Source organism: Sinocyclocheilus rhinocerous, unplaced genomic scaffold, assembly GCF_001515625.1.
Source record: "Sinocyclocheilus rhinocerous isolate Xijiao unplaced genomic scaffold, SAMN03320098_v1.1 scaffold781, whole genome shotgun sequence".
NCBI classification, from domain to species: domain Eukaryota; kingdom Metazoa; phylum Chordata; class Actinopteri; order Cypriniformes; family Cyprinidae; genus Sinocyclocheilus; species Sinocyclocheilus rhinocerous.
In genome coordinates, this window is record NW_015658395.1 from 1,813,053 (window position 1) to 1,835,020 (window position 21,968).

The 21,968-nt window shown below is 42.4% G+C and overlaps 1 protein-coding gene across 2 annotated transcripts in view; it reads left to right on the plus strand.

The window, feature by feature from the left end:
* The window catches only part of vps50 (VPS50 subunit of EARP/GARPII complex), a 141,897-nt gene that overhangs the window by 64,812 nt on the left and 55,117 nt on the right, over nt 1-21,968 (plus strand). For both annotated transcript variants that reach the window (XM_016530397.1, XM_016530398.1), the window contains exons 14-18: nt 7,293-7,384; nt 7,492-7,586; nt 7,973-8,071; nt 10,874-10,964; nt 12,978-13,154. In XM_016530397.1, coding sequence (XP_016385883.1) covers nt 7,293-7,384; nt 7,492-7,586; nt 7,973-8,071; nt 10,874-10,964; nt 12,978-13,154 — 554 coding nt within the window. The remainder of the gene's footprint in view (nt 1-7,292; nt 7,385-7,491; nt 7,587-7,972; nt 8,072-10,873; nt 10,965-12,977; nt 13,155-21,968) is intronic.

Genomic DNA, 21,968 nt, shown 5'->3' on the forward strand with positions numbered 1-21,968 from the left:
TAAGCCTTCTTTTTGTTTCCTCTTTTGTTTTTTTATCCGCCATCTCTATCTTTCTGTCGTCGCTTGGCTCTGCTAATGTCCATCCTGTGCACTGAGCGCTCTCTCATCCACATCATGAGTAGACACGCCCCTTACTGCTGATTGGCTACAAGTTTGTTTTGGTACTCGGCCCGACTCGGTTTTCTAAAGCGTTTTTGAAAAAATACATACCCTACCTTTAACTAGAATTTTAAATGCTGTGAAATCTTAGCTTAATTTATAGCTTAATGGTATTAAATATGAGATGGCATTTCATAATTTAAAAGGGTGAATGGTAATGATCTTAGGGAAAATTCAAACATCTAATTTATTTACATATATCTAGTTGATATTCTGTTCTGCAGTGACCGATATGCTTTACTTCATACGTGTGTCCGTAACATTGAATAACATTGAATAATGCACCAATCCTTGTGTGAAATTGACAGTTACACCTCTTGTTGCGTGCCGCTGCATACGGTATTAATCTTGGTCCGTGTCAAGATGACTTTACTTTCCTCTTCTTAGCTGCCAGAGCTATCAACAGGTAAATTGCCTCCGCTGGCCTGTGACTTGCTTTGCTATCTAATTTCACAAGGTGTATAATCACTGACAACCATTTGTGGAAAAACCGATCGAAAGTAATTCATTAGAATGCAAGTTAGACCTTGATTTGGAAGGGTCTTTCTCAGGATCGGCTTTGGGGTTCGGTTCGCAGTTTAGATTGATTGTGTCTGTGTCGTTGGGAAAGCACAGCTGCTCACCTTTGGTCGTGCGTATGTGCTTGAGTAAGAAGGGACGAAGATGTTGTAACTTCGGTTGATGGTCCTGCTTTAGAGGTTTGGCTCTGTTGAGTGGGAATGGAGCAACTGGGAACTTTGGGAAAGATGCCTTTTCTGAACGAGGTAGTAAATCATGTACTGCTCTTGTTCGTAAAAAATTCAGCCATTTGTCTTTATTAGGAGACTGTCAAGTGTGAACGAGGACATTCAAAGTGAAGATTTCAGCCGTTTTTGTATTTAATGCCTCCCTCATGTCTCAGTCTAGTAACAGATTTACTGGATCGTTTAGGAAAGACTGACCATATGATTTTTGCTTTTGGATGATCCTTCCTAAGCACAAAATCACCACTTTAAGACTAAAGAACGCAGGGCTGCAGTTACGCATTTCTGAGCTGGAAAAGGGTGGTTTGTTTGTTCTTTGGATATGTTTTCAGTTTGGAAGTCAAAAATGTCCTGATACTTGACTTGCTAAAGTCAAAGATCTTCCTAAAGTCAAAGTTTGTTGTTTTCACGCAGGGTTCTCTAGAGTGAGAAGGTCAGGTTTTCTTGTTCTCTCCTAGCCGTGTGTTTACACCACAGGAAAAATGTGTGGTTTTGTCCTCTCAAACTGTACGCTGACCTGAAATCAGTCGTACCTCTGAGTTTAGACCTGAGGAGACGTGTTTTGAACAATGGTGCGATGTTCTTGATATGATCAAATTTTTTTGATTATTTCATGGCGATGTAATGTGGTACTAATAGTGATTTACTTGTATAACTTTTGCCCCCCGTCCTGCTTAGCTCTAATTCCTGCTGAGGAATTAGCCCTCCAGTGTCAGACCGTCCTGTCAGCTTGGGTCTAAAACTTTAGTTGTTTTTTTTTCCACTCATCTCTTTTGTGCCTCTTCTTATCATATTATTTTAAATTGAATTAGCTTTTAATGAGAAACCTGACAATCTAATGACCATCTTTTAATAGAAGCATATTTCCTGGTGTTCATAGTGAATTACAGTTGTACACCTGCATCCTTTCAGATTTACCAGGAAGAAAGGTTATGAGTAATCAATGTCACTTTACCCTTGATGTCCCTTCTGAATAAACTGTAAATAAAGAGCTGCCAGAGAAGATAAGTCTCAGTGAGGAGTTGCACATGACATATTATTAGGGTTGTCAATCAACTAAATATTTAATTGAATTAATTGCACATGTTGGTTAATTACATGATTTGAATATTTTATGAGAAAAGCTCATGCTACTGTGGCATAAATCAAAGGTGACATATTATCTGGTAGTATAATGTGTATATTAACATACACACACAAAAAATGATTAAGATAGATTTTTTTATATATATATATACAGTATATTTATTATATTTTTGTTAAGTAAGAACGCAATAAATTGATCAAAACTGATGCAGTCTTTACCCCCCCAAAAAAAGTAGTCAGTTTTCACCAAAATCTTGCAACTGTTTTGATTGATAATATTGTTATTAACAATAAATGTTTAATAGACTAAAATTTCAAATTTGCCATCACAGAAATAAATTACTATAATAGATGTAGAAAAAGTGGTTTTAAATTGCAATAATATTTCATATATTATTTCTACTCTTTTATTTAATTTTTTATCAAATAAATGCAGCCGTGGTGAGCATAAAAGACTTGTATTTTTTAATTATAAGGTGCTTTGCAACGATAATTAAAACCTTAGTTTAAATGTAGAATTTATTTTATTTAATTTTCAAAAGCATTTGTGATTTTTAATATTCTTTTTTTATTTCTTTTTCTTTTTAGGTTGCTTTATACTATTTTAGTTTTAGTATTTTTTATGTATTTACTTATGTGTTACCATATATATTTTAGTTATTTTTATGTTTTGTAGTGTGTATGTGTGTATATAAACAAACAGAAGCCATTTATTTCCAACAATGATGCCAACCATTCAGATGAGCTACGTAAAACAAACTTGTTCCTCTTTCACGGTCCTAGTTCAGTTAGATGTAAGGGAGTGTATGCGGATGGCAGTGTGTCAAACCAAAGACACTTTCACTTCCAGTGTAAATTCATTACTCGTGCTCTAAAGAACTCCTGCGTGTTAGCGATCATTAGTGAGAGGACTCTGGCTTCTTGTGCTGCTCGGTTCATGTTCTGTATTTTCCTCACCTCATTGATTTTTCCTCAACGGCCTGTCCGGTTAGTCTGCCCGTCTCCTTTCCCAAGAATTCCCTGGGATGCTGAAATCTCTACAGTGTGCTCATTCCGCTTGAGTTTGTGTGTATGTGTGAGGAGCTGCTGCCAGGGAGATTTTTCTTGTCCTCTCCAGCAGTTGGCTTGCAGTGATTTACTCTGTGGCTCTGCATAGCTGCACTCCTCATGGACTGAAATGATTGGGGAAAAGTCCAACTCCATTGTCAGGAGCCAAGGAGCACTTTGATTCGGCTCCAGAAGCTCTGATCCTGCACGTTTAATGAAAGGAGCTTAGAAAAGAACTTCATTTTTTAGCCACTGAACATTGTTGGACATATAAAGAAACACCTTTAGGGGTTCTTTCATTACATTTAAATGGAGAGGTTCAAATGGGATGTTTTAGTTTTCAGACAGCAAGATCCAAATTTTGGAGACCACATATGAATGTAAAAATATATATTATTCCCTTTTTTGTTACATTATTAAATTATATTTAAATGTTTACATTTTTACATAATATTTCTTGCATAATTATTTACAGAATTTTTTAATAGGACCATCCCCTATTATAATTTAACTAGATTTTTTACATTACATTTTTTCCTTAATTTTTCTGAAATTCAGGAGTATTATTCGGTCCAGATTTTACTTAATTTGGTTATGGATTTTAATTAATTATTTTATATTCATATTAGTAATATGCAACTTAGACGCCACTGTATAAGTCAAGGTCTGGGTGCAAAAACGATTTTTCTGTCATGGGACTGTCACTCTTTAAATTGCATGTTATTGATCCTGCTGCTACATTTTCTGGACAAATGCATAGATATAATCATGAGCAGAAAGAAATCGTCTGTTCTCTTCATTGCTCCAAGGTCACAATTTCTTTTGAACTACTTAATGCAGCTTCTACTGCTCACAAAGTCAATGCAATGAGGTCATATGTAGAGCATCCTTGATTAAAAATCACCACATGTTTTCTTGACAGTGAACATCAGTACAGCCGTCTTTCCAGGAACCAGGTGTTATCTTCTTATCAATGAGTCTGTTTAGATGCCCAGTAATATCTCAGATTAGCTAAACAAAAAAAAATTGTATTTACCGTTGTTGGAATCATGTTTTTTTTTTTACATCGAAATGTTTTGACCTATGACCAATAATGCAACATTTGCATTTAAAGTACTTCACACATTGTTGGGTTTTTCAAGCATAATCCGTGTAAGATTGTGCATTTAAGCACACTCAGTATTCCTTACACTTCACTGATTGTAAGCGTTTGAGCTGATACTGTTATCAGAATTGAATGAGCCAGGTCTCATAGGAAGTTTTTTTTTCTTTTCTTTTCAACCCAGGTTTAATATCTTCTTTCCTCTCCTTTTTCCCCCATCTTTGTTCATTGTGAAGATATTAAACTTAGGAGGTTAGAAATAACTGTTTGGTTGCTTTCATGTGACAATCTGAGGTTTTAGTTGCTCACACACCGACCGTTTCTTCCACCTCATTTATTTCCTGATTCGTGGTTTGGACGTGTTTTCCCCCTTGGGGTTCAGGAAGGTTCCCATCAGCGATAGGGACTTCATAAAATCTTTCATGTTATGAGCGAGGAAAAGGGTAAAGGCAGCCTGGAACTCTGTGGATTTAGCCTCTGTGAAATATCAATGTTTTGTGTGTTCTGCAGCTGAAGTCGTGATCTGTACAACTAAAGCCGGACGGGATTTGTGAGCATATGAACTAAAGCATGATGCAAATCTAGTTTTTAAAGTATACATGAAAGAAAATGTTTTTAATGCACTTTTCTTCTCTCCAGTGCTGCTAAGATGACGTGAAGCCTGCACAGACACAACTCTTGAGTGATGACTGTGTCTCTCTAGGGTTTAACCGAGCACTGTTATATAAAAATGTATAATTTCCCCTATATAAAAGTTCTCTTTTCTGAGCGCCAAACATTCGTCTGCTGGCTGCGCTGAACATCCGCTGAAAATCCCATCAATCACTGGCGCTGAGGTCTTCTTTGAAGCTTTCTTTAACAGTCCCAATACTTGTGCCTTGTTTCATTTACCCATTTTCCACCAATAGGGTGCCAAAGCTGGTGCCCAATCAGGAACTGTTCTGGACTGTTTCCTAAACATGTTGGAACCAATGGTTTCTCTCAGCTTAACCTCACAATGCTTATGGTTAATGGTACTTTGCAAATTTCCATCACAGAAAAGGTGGTTCCTGAGTGAAAAATTGTGCCAACCTCTAAAAACCAACTGAGAAGAACTGTGAACGTCATATTTCAGGGGGTGGGATAATGCTCGCAATTAGGTTTTCAGAACAGGGTGACGTAAAACAATTTAGTCCCACTACTTCACTGCACATCGACTTTAGCCACTCTATTTTTATTGTGAATAGGCTAAGGTTCTCACTCACCCTGTGCCTTTTTGTTTAATTTCTGTTTTGATTTTTGATGTTTTTTGTTGTATGATTTTTCTTTAGACTTGCTTTGTTGTTTGCTTTGTAATGTGTTGTTTGGTTAGTTTGTTTTTGTATTGTTTTGTTTCATGCTTGTTGTTTTTTGTTTTGGTTTTCTGTGTTTGGTTTTGTTTTGTGTTGTACATTTATGTTGGTTGTTTGTTATGTTTTGTTTTTGGCAAAGTTTTCGCTTTGGCAAACCTGCAACATTTTAGTATGAAGGATTTAGTGGTTTTTGGCAAGAAAAGGCAGACAGGTGGAGTGTTTCTTTAGAGCATTTGGCTTTTTGCACGGGAGGTTCATGTGTAAATGCTTGTTTGTTTTCTCTAGAGATGACTTGCAGCGAGAGGGCTGAGGTGGAACTGTTTGTATAATCTGCTCATCAATGACATGATAATTATGTTGTATCACTAAGAGCCTGCTGGAGTATCAGTCCAGAATAAATCCCACCTGAAGGGCTTTTGTATTTAGTCACTCTCAGTCACGCTGTGCGTATATAGACATTAAGATCAGTCGCCCACATTCACGCTCCTAATGCACTCATCTCTTGCTGCGCTCAACTCCACCGGTCATATCATCATTCTCATCGTAAGTATCCTTCTCTTTACATTAGAGCGGATGCATAATGACCAAAGCAATGAAAAGCAGCACTATGAATTCACAATGAACTGACGCAGAAGTCTGTTTCAGTTTAGTTTGGTGCATGTTACATAACGGGAACAGCTTCTGTCAGGATAGATGATGCACATCTAGGTGGTAAATTTTGATGACTCTGATAGGTGTCCTCTTTGATTAAACTCACTTTGGTATGTCAGGATGAACATTTCCCCTGATGAGGAGCGACAGCTGCTTTGTTGCAGGAAGAGCTTGTTATCAGTCTGATCATTGTAAGACAGGAGTGTCAAACTCATTATAGTTTGAGGATCAAGACGCCTTATGCGGGCCAAATGTAATTTAATGAGGTTATAAACTTTGGAATGTACATTGGGTTTAACAGTATTGGATACATTCAAAGAATAAAAGTATGCAATTAACTTAATTTTTTGTTTGATTAAAATTTTATTAAGTAATTTTCAACATATAATTTGTTTGAAACCCAAAATTTTGTCTGAATGTTAATCAAACAACAAATTTGACAGAGAAATTACCCTCCTCTCTTGACTGGATAGCATTAATACTGAACACATTTAGTGTCATAGTGTTTCTGACATTCACTGGAGTTGGAAATAATTGTGAAATTTACTTGGGACGTTCTATTAGTGGTATCTGGTTCCTTGTGGTCCTTATTGCCGTGAGCCACTTGCACAAGCTACAAAGTAGGAAAAATAACTATATTTGGCACCCATGTTGTAAGAGAATGTCATTGTTAGTGTATTAGCATAGCACAGTGAAATGTCAGGGTCAAGGTCCTTGTAATCGTGACTGTCATTGCTGCAGCTGCCAAAGAGTTGGAACACTTGGTGCAGTTTTGCAAGCACAATCTGTTCTGATCCACTTTCCCAGGTGTGAATGTTTTGAATGCGATTTCTAACATCTTTAGCTGATGACACGATGGAGCAATTTGTGATGGTTGTTGGTTCCAATGGTTTTGGCCACCAGAAATTTTATGTGTGACTGTTGCAAAGTTCTGTATTAGTCAATTTGAATGCTTTTGATGAAAATGTCCTTTAAATTTAGTCAGTATTTCATAATTTTAGTCAATTTTTATAAGAAAATAAGATCCTGGTTGAAGATAGTGCGCAACATGATGAAATCGTGTGCCAAACTGTATCAGACTAACCTGAGCTCCTGTCATAATACCATATAATGAGTATACCGGAGTATTAGCTACTTTTAAAAATAACTGTGCTGTGAATTCTGTGTTTTTAGATGATTCCAGCGCAGAGGGCTCAGACGAATCCACCGTGGGCCGCAGCTATGTGAAAAAGAAGCTGGAACATGGCTTAACGCGGATCTGGCAGGTAGGGAGTGCGCTCATTTACTTGTTTCTTTCTCTGTTTGTTCTCCGTTCCTCCATTAGCTTCATGACTTGCCCTCCCACCTCTCGCCCTCCACTCTCTGCCCCCAGGACGTCCAATTGAAAGTGAAAGTCTATTTGCTGGGAACAGACGTGTCCAACTTCAAGTACGACGACTTCATTGTGGTTCTGGATGTTATCAGCAGGTAGGTACCAACTTCCTCATTAGTGCTAATTGGATTGGCCTGCGGGGACCAACTTCACCGTTTCCCCCACCATCCCTTCTGCCTCATGAGAAACTCCCCTAAAGAGAAAACGGGGCCAGGGGGCATCAATGAAGCCGCTTGTTCCTCAACAAGAGGGGTGGTGCGGTCATCCCCATTAACAGGGCTCAATTAAAAGGCCATTTTGTGTGTGAAACCACAGCCCTCTGTATTGATCCTGCCTTGGGGTCACTGACTTGTGTGAATAGAAGCGCCATTTTCTGCCCTCGCTGGGACATGTGATGTGAAGTAACTCTTTGGGGTTAATTAGAAGAGTGAACTGCTTTTTTTTTCTTGTCTGTTTTTTGTTTTTCTTTGCCAACTGATAGGTTGATGCAGGTGGGAGAGGAATTCTGCGGCAGCAAGTCTGAGGTGTTGCAAGAGTCCATTAAGAGACAGAGTGTAAACTACTTTAAGAACTATCACAGGTAAGATAAAAAGCCCATTGCCAAACTGACCTCAGTTGCAAGAGGGATTCACTAAAAATAAATAGAGTGCTGTAGTGATTATGTATTTTTGTAGGGTTATTGCAGACTCTAAGTTCTGTGACCAGCATCTTGCAAAATTTGTTCATCAACATAATATTCATGAAATTAACACAACTTTTTAAATTCATTTTGGAGCTTAAATACAATTGCCAGATGTAAAAAGCTAAAGGCTGGCTATAAACAAACTACGTCACAGTCGCATGACTTAAATGTCACCATTATCAAGCTTCCAATAACTCTTTCAATCTTTATTTAAAATCTACAATTTGGAAACTTTGAGTTTTCAAGAGTCTGAGTAAAAACACCATGAGGCTGTAAAAATGGACTTGATGAGTTTACCTGTTTGGTATGTTGGCACTTAAAGGGATAGTTCAGCCAAAAATGAAAATTTGATGTTTATCTGCTTACCCCCAGGACATCCAAGATGTAGGTGACTTTGTTTCATCAGTAGAACACAAACGAAGATTTTTAACTCAAACCGTTGCAGTCTGTCAGTCTTATGATGAAAGTGGATGGGAATCATGGCTTTGAGAGTCAAAAAAAACATACTCAAACAAAACCAAATTAAACCCTGCGGCTCGTGACTATACATTGATGTGTAAAGACACAAAACGATCGGTCTGTGCAAGAAACTGAACAGTATTTATATCGTTTTTTACCTCTGATGCACTGCAATGTCTGAACTGTCTGAACTGTCCTGAGTGCGACAGTCGGCGCGTGAAGCGTCTTCTTCTTCTTCTTGCTTTACGGCAGATCGCAGACTTATAAGTGCATTACCGCCACCTATCTCTCAAATGGACCATTGACACTCCTAATTGAGATTGCAGATAGAGTGTCAATGGTCCATTTGAGAGATAGGTGGTGGTAATGCACTTATAAGTCTGCGATCTGCCGTCGTAAAGCAAGAAGAAGAAGACGCGTCACGCGCCAGCTGTCATGGACGCGCTCAGGACAGTTCAGACATTGCAGTGCATCAGAGGTAAAAAACGATATAAATACTGTTCAGTTTCTTGCACAGACCGATCGTTTCGTGTCTTTACACATCAATGTATCGTCACGAGCCGCAGGGTTTAATTTGGTTTTGTTTGTATGTGTTTTTTTTTACTCAAAATTTCTACTGAAGAAACAAAGTCACCTACATCTTGGATGCCCTGGGGGTAAGCAGATAAACATCAAATTTTCATTTTTGGGTGAACTATCCCTTTAATGTCCCCATCCTCGACAAGCTCAGTAGTCCCATTTAGCCCCTTGTTGGTGACTGCCTTTTTCAAGACACACAAAAGTTAAAAAAATCATGAGTGGTTTTATGTTGTAGAAATGTGAAAATATCTTGAGCTTGTGTTAACCAGAGACATTTAACATTATGACAATATTTCATATTTGCTTTGTGCTTGAATATATCTAAAAGCTAGGTTGTAGAAAACAATCATGTGTTTAAGTACCTGTCACATATTCAAGCCTGAAAATGTGTTCAGATTTCTACATTGAGACTAGAATGATGAGAGAATAGCCATCTGGGGCTTTGTTCACACTGCTGGAAAATTGGATTTGATTTTTAAATCTGATCTACAGGACTGATTCTCCATATTGTCTATGTGCAAGTGTTCAAATCTGATTTTGTGGTCTGTATCCTGTGCATCTGCATCAGTTGCTATAGTAATGATATATCTCAAACCAATGCCAAGAGACAACAACTGTGAGTAGCTGTCATTGAAAGGTTGGAAAACTGGTAAATTTGCCTCAATTTGCTCATGTCTTTCACAACATCTTATTGTGCATTCAAGCATATACTGTCCAAAACTGCTGACTCACTCACTAAACATTGAATGTTGTGTAGTCCACTAGGAAAGAATGAGTGTAAGAGTATATTCAGATAGAGATAGAGTATTGTGGACTATGCATGTTTTCGAATCATAAAAGAACACTTGAAATGCATTCCAAAAAAAAATAGGGGTTTGTAAACATCTGAATTAATGTGCTTTCTGGTGATTACGCTACAAACAACTATAGTAATTTGAGTCAGTTCACCAAACAATCAGATGTAGCTGTCTGTCTAAATAAAGCCGAAATATCCATCCCTGCTGCTGTAGTCAGCATTACAAAGACCTTTTCTGCTTGATGAGATGGAGGACGTTGAAAGAGGGCATCTTACCATTATTTCTGAATATTCAAGCAGTTGGATAGCATCCATAAAGCGATTATCTGTCAGTCCTCTAAATGCTTAATCTCTGCTGTCATTGCGTCACCATTAACACATTGTGCCATTACAATATATATTGTGCCCTCTGGCTTAGAGGACAAAACGGATTCGTTTCTCCTTTTAGTGTTGTAAATTTGAAGCATTTAAACATATCATGGATTGAAGACATGACTAGAGATGGTATTTAAAATGTCAAACACTTCATTTGAGTCTAGAGAGCTCATCCCACCTTATGATCATGTGAACTGCCGGTATGTTCTTTAGAGATTAGTGGTGGACTTCCACTTTGTGCTTACGTGGCATTCAGCATGAATTATAATTTTTGATGTTGACATTTTGTGCAAGGCTGCTGGCATTGACCTTGTCTGGCAGCGAGCCACTTTGACACTCATTGTAGCATGACTTGCTCTAACCTTCTTCACTGATCGACTTTTTCTTGAACTGTTTTTGCCAGCCCATTTCTTTTTTAGTGAGTTGAATGGCAAAAGGGTCTTCAGTTGACAAAAGCCAACCTCTTGTCATTTCTCCTTGTACCCCTGCAGAACCCGCCTGGAGGAGTTGCGAATGTTTCTTGAAAATGAAACATGGGAGTTGTGCCCTGTGAAGTACAACTTCAGTATTGCCCAGCTTCACGTAAGTCCTAATGCCACAAATAAGATTTGTAATGCAGCAATGTGACTTTTATTCATGACTGATCTCGACCAACTGGCATCGCTGGCAGTCTTTGGGGATTTCACATTTGCATATGAAGATGAGGCGGAGAGCTTTTGTTCTGTGCGTGCTTCGCAATGACAATCAACACATGGCTACAAGCCAAAGGCACATGAACATGCTTTCTTACATAACAAGCTCTGTTCATAGACACATTCTCATGATTAGCAGGTCAAAAAGTATTCATGTGAGCAATGCAGGAAATGAGATCAGTCCACGGTGGGTGGTTTTCTAACCAAACAGAAGGCGTTTTTGTAGATCATCTTCCTTTGGCTTTGCTATCTTGCCGTAATGGAGCACTTTTATATGCATTTTAAATCTCAGGAAAGGCTTGACAACTTGATGAATGAGGGTAAGCATCATCACTGATTGTATTCCAACATAAGCTGTTTTCTCTTCTAGTCAGGGTGTCATCTGTCTCAAAACAAATTACACCCTGGAAGGCAAGTATATTCACCCGAGAGTATCTGTAGAATAAACCGAAATGCATCTCTTTCAATTATTATATGCTAAACAGGGTCATTGGCTCGATAAAGTGTTCTCTGATAGACCTTTTATGCTGTTTTGTGCAGAATATACAGGTATTTTCTCAAAAGAAGTGCCACTAGTTTTGTGTGGTAGAGAAAGTTGGTGTTGAATAGCACATCAGTGAATGGCATAATCAGTGGTACTATTTAATGAGCCACATTTGCATAACGGCTTCTTGTTGGAGCTTTAATGTGCAAAGCGGTTTAACTGTGAGAAGCGTTAGGTCACTTAGCGCTCAAAGCTTTTACACTTTCACCCTTGCAGCTTAATTGTTCATTTAAAAAAAAATATATATATATATTAATGAAAATTTAGCAGAATGAGCTTCTTTTTAAGTATTTTTTAAATCAGAATTTGCAATTTAATATTAAACAGAAAACCTAAAGGTTTACTGAAGTACTTTGAAACAATCTGCGTTATTTTGTGTTGATGTAATTTTAGCTGAAACAGGAAATAGCCAATAGCATTCCGTTATATTAGCTTGGGCCAGAGCCGTTGAGCTCGGTAAAGCTGCATTTGCCACACTCTCATCCATATCGCAATAAAATATGGCATTCTGTGTAGAATTTAAATTGATCCGATGCATTTTATGGTCTGCCGATTTGTGCAATCAAAGCATTTGATTGGACAGAAAGTTTGATGAGAAACTTAAGTGCAGGGTGATGTCATCAAAATTGTTGATCCATATTGGTAGAAGTTAGAGACTGTTAGTTTTGAATGCTTATATCTTTTAAATGCAAATTTTGTTGTTATTTTAGAGCACACTAGCTTATATATAACCTTAAGGCTAACATATTCATACTAAATGCCAAAAAACTTAAATTTTAATTTCACCGGGACTTTAAGGCCCTGATATACTCACAATGTTCTTTGCTTAGGGGTAAAAAGAAGTTTGAAATACCTCTGATGAATATGTAAATATGTGTCGTGTGCTTTCCTCTCAATAATAAAGTAAAAATACAACAAAATGGAGAGTGGTGAGAAAATAGCATTTAAGAAAGCATCATATCATAACGTTGTGGATATGTTTGCACCAGCTCTGCAATTTGGCACTTCAGTCAAGTCATGTCAAATCACATTTATTTATAAAGCACATGTAAAAACAGTGTCCATTTCTGCTATAAAGCAGCTTGCCAGAGTGTTAATGTTTTTACTAGCAAGCTGTATCGACTGTAAAAAACTGTTTTGGCCTGATTTTGTTCAAATTAATGTCACACTCTAGTTCATTCTTAAATTTCGCTTGAAGTATATTGGGGCCTTTAGAGCTTCTTTTTTTGTCTCCTCCTTGGACATTCAACCAGCACAAAAAATTCAATTAAACCTAGCCCACCTAATCTCCACATAGCCTACTTTTTTATCTGTATGATATTAAATCTGATATATTTGTTTTGTTTTCCCCTTTTTCAGGAGTTCAAGTTCATGGGTCAGTGTCGTTCTCCTTCAGTATCTCCCAGCAGGCAGCCGGAATCCACAGAGCCGGTGGAGCTTTCTCTGTTTGAGCAGTACCTACAGGGAGGAAATCCTTTTGAGATGCAGATAGACAATAAGGAAGAGGAGACAGAAGATGTCCTGGCTTCTAATGGGGTATATAGTAGTTTAAGAAACATTATTGTCATTCAGAGCAACATGTACAGTAGGTTCTAAAAATATTTAATAAGTCAAATTACAGTAAATTCCAACTGTATGAGAGAAAAAAGGTGTCTGATTTTTCACAGACGTTTTGTTTCGAATCTTTCAATGTAGCTCAATTTTTACATTTTTCATTTAATATCATTTAAAGGGGTCATCGGATGCCCATTTTCCACAAGTTGATATGATTCTTTAGGGTCTTAATGAAAAGTCTATACCATACTTTGGTTAAAATTTCTCAGTGGTAGTGTAAAAAAAACACCCTTTTTACCTTGTTAAAATCAGCTCTTTTCACAGCAACCTGTTTTGTTGCATTTCCCTTTAAATGCTAATGAGCTCTGCTCACCCCACCCCTCTCTTCTACTTTAGCCGCATTTAGCTGCATTTAGCCATGAAACTTGCTAACTAGCACATTATTAGGAAAGTCGATTTGCAAAGAATCATAAAAAAACCCTTATACTCACTTCATCTGTAGGTAAAGCTGGATCACGAATGATTCGCATCAGTATGACGTCACACAAACAAGAAACTGAGAATGGCTTGATTTTATAAAGGGGATATTATTTATAAAGTTTAAAAAAATACCACTCAATGGATTTTTATCATTATAGGGTGGTTGTGTACACACACTGCCAACACACATTTATGTTCAAATAACATGTAAAAGTGAGTTTTGTATCTGATGACCCCTTTAATAATTTATAACGTTTTCATCCAATTTTTGCCTGAGAAAAATTTCAGTGCATCTCTTGTATATGGATAAATTCCAGTAATTTCTAGACCATCTAAACTCTTGATTCCTCTATATTTAAATATTTTCCTACAATATTAAACAGTTAAACAATATTTATGCTGTACTATTTGGCATCAGGCTTGAGCAAACACGCATTTTATAAGGGTTTACGGTTACATTTATATTCTTATTCTTATTAGATGCTTGCCAAACCGATTGGGGAAAAGGAGAAAATAAATGAGTGAAAATTTGATGCGTAAATATTTTGTAACGTTAAGTGGCTCATTGTCCTTATAACTGTTGACAGAGGACATTAGTTCTATGTGGAGAAAACACTCATCATTATTAAAGCTCTGATGTGCTTGGCGTCTCTGATGATGCTCCTGTAATGAAAACAAAAGCTGTATGTTGATGACTGAGAGTGCGAGCCCTTGGTACCAAGTGCTTTTACCCTGAGAGAGAACAAAGTGTTTTGCATAGTAATGCCTGCCATTTTAAGTATTCCATGCTGTTTTGTTAGTCACTACATCCATCAGCTTTAAGGTAAATTTGTAAGGTTAGATTTATCTATGTTGGATCTGCATCACGTTTTTGACACTGGTGCATTAAAGGCCTTTTATTTCAAGGCCAGCTCTGAATCTCAGAGAATTAAAAGAGTTAGTTCACCCAAAAATGAAAATTCTGTCATTAATTACTCACCCTCATGTCATTCCAAACCACTCCAAGACCTCCGTTCATCTTTGGAACACAAATTAAGATATTTTTGATGCATCTTTTCAGAAAGTGACTCCGCCCCTCGCGCCCTCCCGTTTTCTTCCTCTCAGGAGCATGTGAGGAAAAAACAGCGGGGCAGAGGATCGCAGCGCTCGGATGCGAGCGAGCTCACGTCGGCTCAAGTCCCGCGTGCCTCGCTCTCTCCACACAGAGAAGCTTCCCCCGTCCTCTTCACCCAGCCTGACCAGCGTCCCTCTGCCAGCGCCAGCGATCTGGTCTCGTTCGGTGGGAGTGATTACGAGCTGCTGGATGACAGCATGTCATTAGCAGCCTCGGACGCGGAGGACCTGTCGGGCTCGACTGCTGACCCCGCCCCCCTGCCGTCGTCCGAGCCCAGCGACGTTAAACCCGGAATGGACGCCGAATTACTCCGTGTCCTCTCTAAAGCCGTCGAGGAGCTGGGATTGGAGTGCTCTCTGGACGAGTGGTTCCTGCCGGGGCGCTGTCAAGCCCCTCGTCAGCGATCCACTCCTTTTTTCCCCAGAGGTCCATGACGAGCTCACCAGGTCGTGTCGCGCCCCATACTCTGCACGTCTCCGTACTTCCGCTTCATCCGCCCTCACTTCGGTGGACGGCGCTGAAGATACGGGGATACAATATGGGGATACGAGAAGCTGCCTCCGCTGGATGAGTCAGTGGCCGCGCTTCTCTGCCCGCCCACTGCTATCGGCTGGAAGGCAAAGGCCGCCCATCCGTCCAAACCGTGTAGGACGACTTAAGCCCTCGCTGGACGCGCCTACTCCTCGGCTGGACAAGCGGCTTCTGCGCTCCATTAAATGGCGGTCATCCAGGTCTTCCAGGCCAAATTCCTCGCCAGCACGGACGAGTCTGGCCCAGACCCAGTGACGCTCAGGGAGCTGAAAAGCGCAACGGACCTGGCTTTGCGCGCCACCAAAGCTACAGCTCAGGCTATAGGGCGTTCCATGGCCAGTCTGGTGGTTCTCGAGCGCCATTTATGGCTGATCATGACGGAAATCAATGACGCCGACAAGGTTCCCTTCCTTGATGCTCCGGTCTACCCCACCGGTCTGTTCGGGCCAGTGGTCGAAGGCTTCGCTGAGCGTTTCACGGAGGCACAAAAGTCGGCCCAAGCCATGCGACACTTCCTGCCAAAATGCTCTAGCTCTGCAGCTGCCTCTAGTCGCCCCAAGTCTGTGCCGACTCAGCAGCCTGCAAAGCCTGCACCTGCGGCTACCGCCGCCGCCCAGCCAGCCAAGCCTGAGCCTCGATGACGTTCCCGCTCGGCCAAACGCTACCCGTTTCCAAAGCGCCAGGGACCCCGGCCCAAGATAGCGCTGGACCCTGCACCTCAGGTGTCGTCCTGATCTACGGGACAGAAAGAGGAGGAGGGGGCCAAGTCTCGCTGCAGCCGAACCACCCCCCAAGCTGCCTCTCTTAAGCTGCCAATCACCCCATCCAGTTCCGGGTGCAGTCAGCAATGTGTTTGCTGCAAACTCTAGGCCCGTTCAAGTGCCCAAGCAGCGATCCGCTGTTATAGTGGGCAGATTAAAACACAAACATTTTCAAAAAGAGAGCAGATTTCCTCTTCCATTTCTCACTAGTACCGTGTCCCTTTGCAGCGACCAGACACTCGAACCAATCCAACCCCTGACTTCCCAGGCCGAGGCATGGCAAACCATCCCCAAAGTGTCAGAGTGGGTTCTGGGGATAATAAAGCGAGGCTATTCACTTCAATTCGCTGGAAGACCCCCACGTTTCAGCGGGGTGTTCCCCACTTCGGTTCAGAGCAAGGACGCACACGCGCTGCGCTCCGATGTGAAAAATCTGCTGGCAAAGGGAGCCATAGAGATGGTTCCTCCAGCTCAGAGTGAGTTAGGCTTCTACAGCCGTTACTTCCTCGTCCCCAAGAAGGATGGCGGCTTGCGGCCCATCCTCGATCTCAGACGCCTGAATCGCGCCCTCATGAAACGGCTGTTCAGGATGACTACACTGAAGCAGATCCTCTCGCAAATCTGCCCAGAGGACTGATTCTTTTCTCTGGACTTGAAAGACGCCTACTTTCACATCCAGATAGCCCCCCACCACAGACGATTCTTGTGATTTGCCTTCAAGGGAGTGGCTTATCAATACACGGTCCTTCCCTTTGGACTGTCCCTGACTTTCACGAAATGCATGGATGTGGCTCTTTCCCCTCTGAGGCAGAAGGGAATCCGCATTCTCAATTACCTCGACGACTGGTTCATTCTGGCCCAGTCGGAGGCGGAGTCGCTATTTCACAGAGCCCTCCTCCTCAGCCACTAAGAATGCCTGGGGCTCAGGGTCAATTTTGCCAAGAGTGCAGCGTCTCCAGTGCTACAGTTGGGCCTGCTTCGTATGCATCCCCTTCAGTACTGGCTGAAACCGCGGGTTCCATCCCATGCGTGGCGTCACAGATGCCTACTTATCAGGGTTGACCAGGCCTGTGTAACAGCCCTGGCCTCTTGGAAGAATGCTCAGTGGATGGAACAGGGCGTCCCCCTGGGAATGGTCTGCAGAAGAAAGGTGGTTTCAACAGATGCTTCCAACACGGGTTGGGGAGCTCTGTGCGAAGGAAAACCGGCTTTTGGCTACTGGTTGAAAGCGGAGGGCGGTCTTCACATCAACTGCCTCGAAATGCTGGCGGGTATGTTGGGCCTGTCAAACCTTCCTACCAGACCTGAGGGGACACCATGTACTGGTCCGCTCAGACAGCATGACTGTAGTGTCCTTCATAAATCGCCAGGGAGGGCTTTCCTTAAGGTGCCTCTTTGTGCTGGTAGAGCGCCTCCTGGAATGGGCTCAGCTCAACCTGCGCTCACTGAGAGCAGTGCACGTTCCGGGCAAACTGAACCAAGGAGCGGACATGTTGTCACGAAGCAAAGTCCCCTCAGAAGAGTGGATGCTTCATCCGCAGACGGTTAAAAAAATTTGGCAAGGCGGAAGTGGACCTTTTTGCCTCAAAAAACAACTCTCATTGCCCAATTTATTATTCCAACGACAAGGACGTGTTGGCCCACAACTGGCCCAACCACCTCCTCTATGTTTTTCCCCCGATCGCCCTGATCCTGCAGGTAATCAGACAAATCAGGGAACAAGAACGCAAGGTTCTTCTGGTGGCCCCGCTCTGGAGAAACCAGCATCGGTTATCAGATCTGTCGCAGCTGGGGCCCAGCCCCGTGGCCCATTCCCCTGAGGCGGGATCTCCTCTCTCAGGAGAACAGGATGATATAGCACCCCCGGCCCGAGCTGTGGGATCTGCATCTTTGGCCACTCGACGGGAGCCTGCAAGCCTCCCACACAGTAAATTTTGCAGTGTTAAATTAACTCTATAAGAGTTGAATTTAACACTCGGCCCGAGTGCATTTGGTCCCACTCAGAATTGGTGATAAATTGACTCTTGTCATAGTGTTACATTTTCAGAGTTAAATTAACTCTATTTTGAGTAAAAAATTAACACTGCTCAACACTGAATAGTGTTACCAGAGTTTAACACTAGGGGAAATTAACTCTGTTCTGTGTTACCACAATTTAACTCTGCAGGAAAATTTACTCTGATTAGTGTTAATATTTCACTTATGTAGAGTTCATTTACATTTATAATAGTGAAAAATTATCTAATTTTAAAACCCAATTGGTGTTTTAAAAACAGAATAGAAAACAAGATCAACGACGTCACATTTAAAACATTTATTAAAAAATGTTGTCAGGCTCAAGAAACATACACATAATTTTCACCAACACTAGGGGGCATTTTTCACTATTTGTTGTTAAGTTAACTCCTTAAGAGTAAATGGAGTGTAACACTGCTTAATTAACACTGTCAATTTTACTGTGCAGTGTGTTTTCTAAACACCATTTCTCAGGCTAGAGCTTCATCTACAAGACGCCTCTGTGCCCTTAAGTGGTCGTTTTCTCCACCTGGTACTTAACCCACGGCGAGGACCCATCCGTCTGTGACGTATCGGTGATATTGTGTTTCCTGCAGGATCTGTTAAGGGGCGCTCCCCATCCACGCTCAAGGTCTATGTAGTAGCTATAACGGCTTCTCATGCCCCTATAGCAGGCCAGTCTGTGGGCAGAAACAACTTTGTTGTCTGTTTTCTGAGGGGGGCTAGGAGGCTGAATCCGCCCCGTCCCCTCACTGTCCCTATGTGGGACCTGCCCACTGTTCTGAGGGCCCTGAAGTGTCCTCCCTTTGAGCCACTACAGTCTGTTGACCTTCGGTCCCTGTCGTTGAAAACCGCTCTGCTGCTAGCATTAGCATCGGTCAAACGAATGGGAGACTTTTAGGCACTCTCTGTGAGCCCTACCTGCCTGGAGTTCGGGCCTGGTGACTCAAGGTCGTCCTGAAACCGAGGCATTGTTATATGCCTAAGGTGCTCTTTACTCCATTCAGGGCACAGGTCATTACATTCTCTGCACTTCCTCCCTCAGAAGAGGACCAGAAGTTGAATTTACTCTGCCCCATCAGGGCGCTGAAAGTTTACATCGAACGCTTCGCCCCGTTTAGGCAGTCTGAACAGCTCTTTGTTTGCTTCAGTGGCCTCGCTAAAGGGCATCTGGTCACGAAGCAGAGACTTTCTAAGTGGATAGTTGATGCTATTATGCTAGCCTACTCTTCCTTGGACCTGCAATTCCCCATTGGAGTACGAGCCCATTCAACTAGAGGCATCGCCTCTTCTTGGGCATGGTCTAGCGGCGTGTCCATTGCGGAAATTTGTGCGGCGGCCGGCTGGGCCTCGCCATCCACATTTGCTAGGTTTTATAACCCGGTCGTCCCTGCCTTGCACGCTAGAGTTCTTTCTGCATAACTGGCACGCACCTGCTTACGCAGTTCAACACGTAACATGCTCAAACCCATCAGAGGATTTACTTGTGCACTCTCGGCCCTCATAGGTGCCGGGGCTGTGCAAGTCTTCTGGAACGATCACTCGGACCGGGCGTGACCTCTGTGAGCTTAGCCTGTTCGCCTTGGAAGGTGTTTACTAGTCTTGTCCCCTTGGGCCCTGAGGTGCCTAGGGCAAGGTTACACATGTAGTCATTCCTCTGCCATAGCACGGCGTGATTGTACTGGTTCCCATAGCGTCTTAGCAGACGCAGTACGAGTGAAGTATCGATAGGGAATGTACTCGGTTACAAACATAACCTCGGTTCCCTGAGATACGGGAACGAGTACTGCGTTGCTAGCCGTGCTATGCAGCTGCACGTCTCAGTCGTTGCTTCAGTCAAAGTAACCTGAATCCTATGGCGAAGTGCCCGCTTATATAGCCAGATTGCCCCTGGGGGGCTTCGTGGCCATAGATTCGTGCAGCACCGCTGCCGAGCCATTGGTTCATTTTTAAAGTGTACTGCACGAACCAATGGCCGTGCAGTTACACTGCGTTATTGAAAAACTCTCAATCGAAAAATTACAACTTATGCATTAATAGTAGCACAATTATTAACATCAAATATTAAACTTGTGTTTTAATAAATTAAAAGAGCTTACCTTTTGGCGCAAGGCAAAAGAAAATGGCGAAGAGAGAACTTTTGCTCTGGTCTTCGGGGATGGCTTGAGGGGCGGAGCTTAACGGAGTAAATTTAACAATGCAGAATTCAACTCCGATCATTTTCACCAACACTAGGGGGCATTTTTCACTATTTGTTGTTAAGTTAACTCCTTAAGAGTAAATGGAGTGTAACACTGCTTAATTAACACTGTCAATTTTACTGTGCAGTGTGTTTTCTAAACACCATTTCTCAGGCTAGAGCTTCATCTACAAGACGCCTCTGTGCCCTTAAGTGGTCGTTTTCTCCACCTGGTACTTAACCCACGGCGAGGACCCATCCGTCTGTGACGTATCGGTGATATTGTGTTTCCTGCAGGATCTGTTAAGGGGCGCTCCCCATCCACGCTCAAGGTCTATGTAGTAGCTATAACGGCTTCTCATGCCCCTATAGCAGGCCAGTCTGTGGGCAGAAACAACTTTGTTGTCTGTTTTCTGAGGGGGGCTAGGAGGCTGAATCCGCCCCGTCCCCTCACTGTCCCTATGTGGGACCTGCCCACTGTTCTGAGGGCCCTGAAGTGTCCTCCCTTTGAGCCACTACAGTCTGTTGACCTTCGGTCCCTGTCGTTGAAAACCGCTCTGCTGCTAGCATTAGCATCGGTCAAACGAATGGGAGACTTTTAGGCACTCTCTGTGAGCCCTACCTGCCTGGAGTTCGGGCCTGGTGACTCAAGGTCGTCCTGAAACCGAGGCATTGTTATATGCCTAAGGTGCTCTTTACTCCATTCAGGGCACAGGTCATTACATTCTCTGCACTTCCTCCCTCAGAAGAGGACCAGAAGTTGAATTTACTCTGCCCCATCAGGGCGCTGAAAGTTTACATCGAACGCTTCGCCCCGTTTAGGCAGTCTGAACAGCTCTTTGTTTGCTTCAGTGGCCTCGCTAAAGGGCATCTGGTCACGAAGCAGAGACTTTCTAAGTGGATAGTTGATGCTATTATGCTAGCCTACTCTTCCTTGGACCTGCAATTCCCCATTGGAGTACGAGCCCATTCAACTAGAGGCATCGCCTCTTCTTGGGCATGGTCTAGCGGCGTGTCCATTGCGGAAATTTGTGCGGCGGCCGGCTGGGCCTCGCCATCCACATTTGCTAGGTTTTATAACCCGGTCGTCCCTGCCTTGCACGCTAGAGTTCTTTCTGCATAACTGGCACGCACCTGCTTACGCAGTTCAACACGTAACATGCTCAAACCCATCAGAGGATTTACTTGTGCACTCTCGGCCCTCATAGGTGCCGGGGCTGTGCAAGTCTTCTGGAACGATCACTCGGACCGGGCGTGACCTCTGTGAGCTTAGCCTGTTCGCCTTGGAAGGTGTTTACTAGTCTTGTCCCCTTGGGCCCTGAGGTGCCTAGGGCAAGGTTACACATGTAGTCATTCCTCTGCCATAGCACGGCGTGATTGTACTGGTTCCCATAGCGTCTTAGCAGACGCAGTACGAGTGAAGTATCGATAGGGAATGTACTCGGTTACAAACATAACCTCGGTTCCCTGAGATACGGGAACGAGTACTGCGTTGCTAGCCGTGCTATGCAGCTGCACGTCTCAGTCGTTGCTTCAGTCAAAGTAACCTGAATCCTATGGCGAAGTGCCCGCTTATATAGCCAGATTGCCCCTGGGGGGCTTCGTGGCCATAGATTCGTGCAGCACCGCTGCCGAGCCATTGGTTCATTTTTAAAGTGTACTGCACGAACCAATGGCCGTGCAGTTACACTGCGTTATTGAAAAAGGCTTCAGTT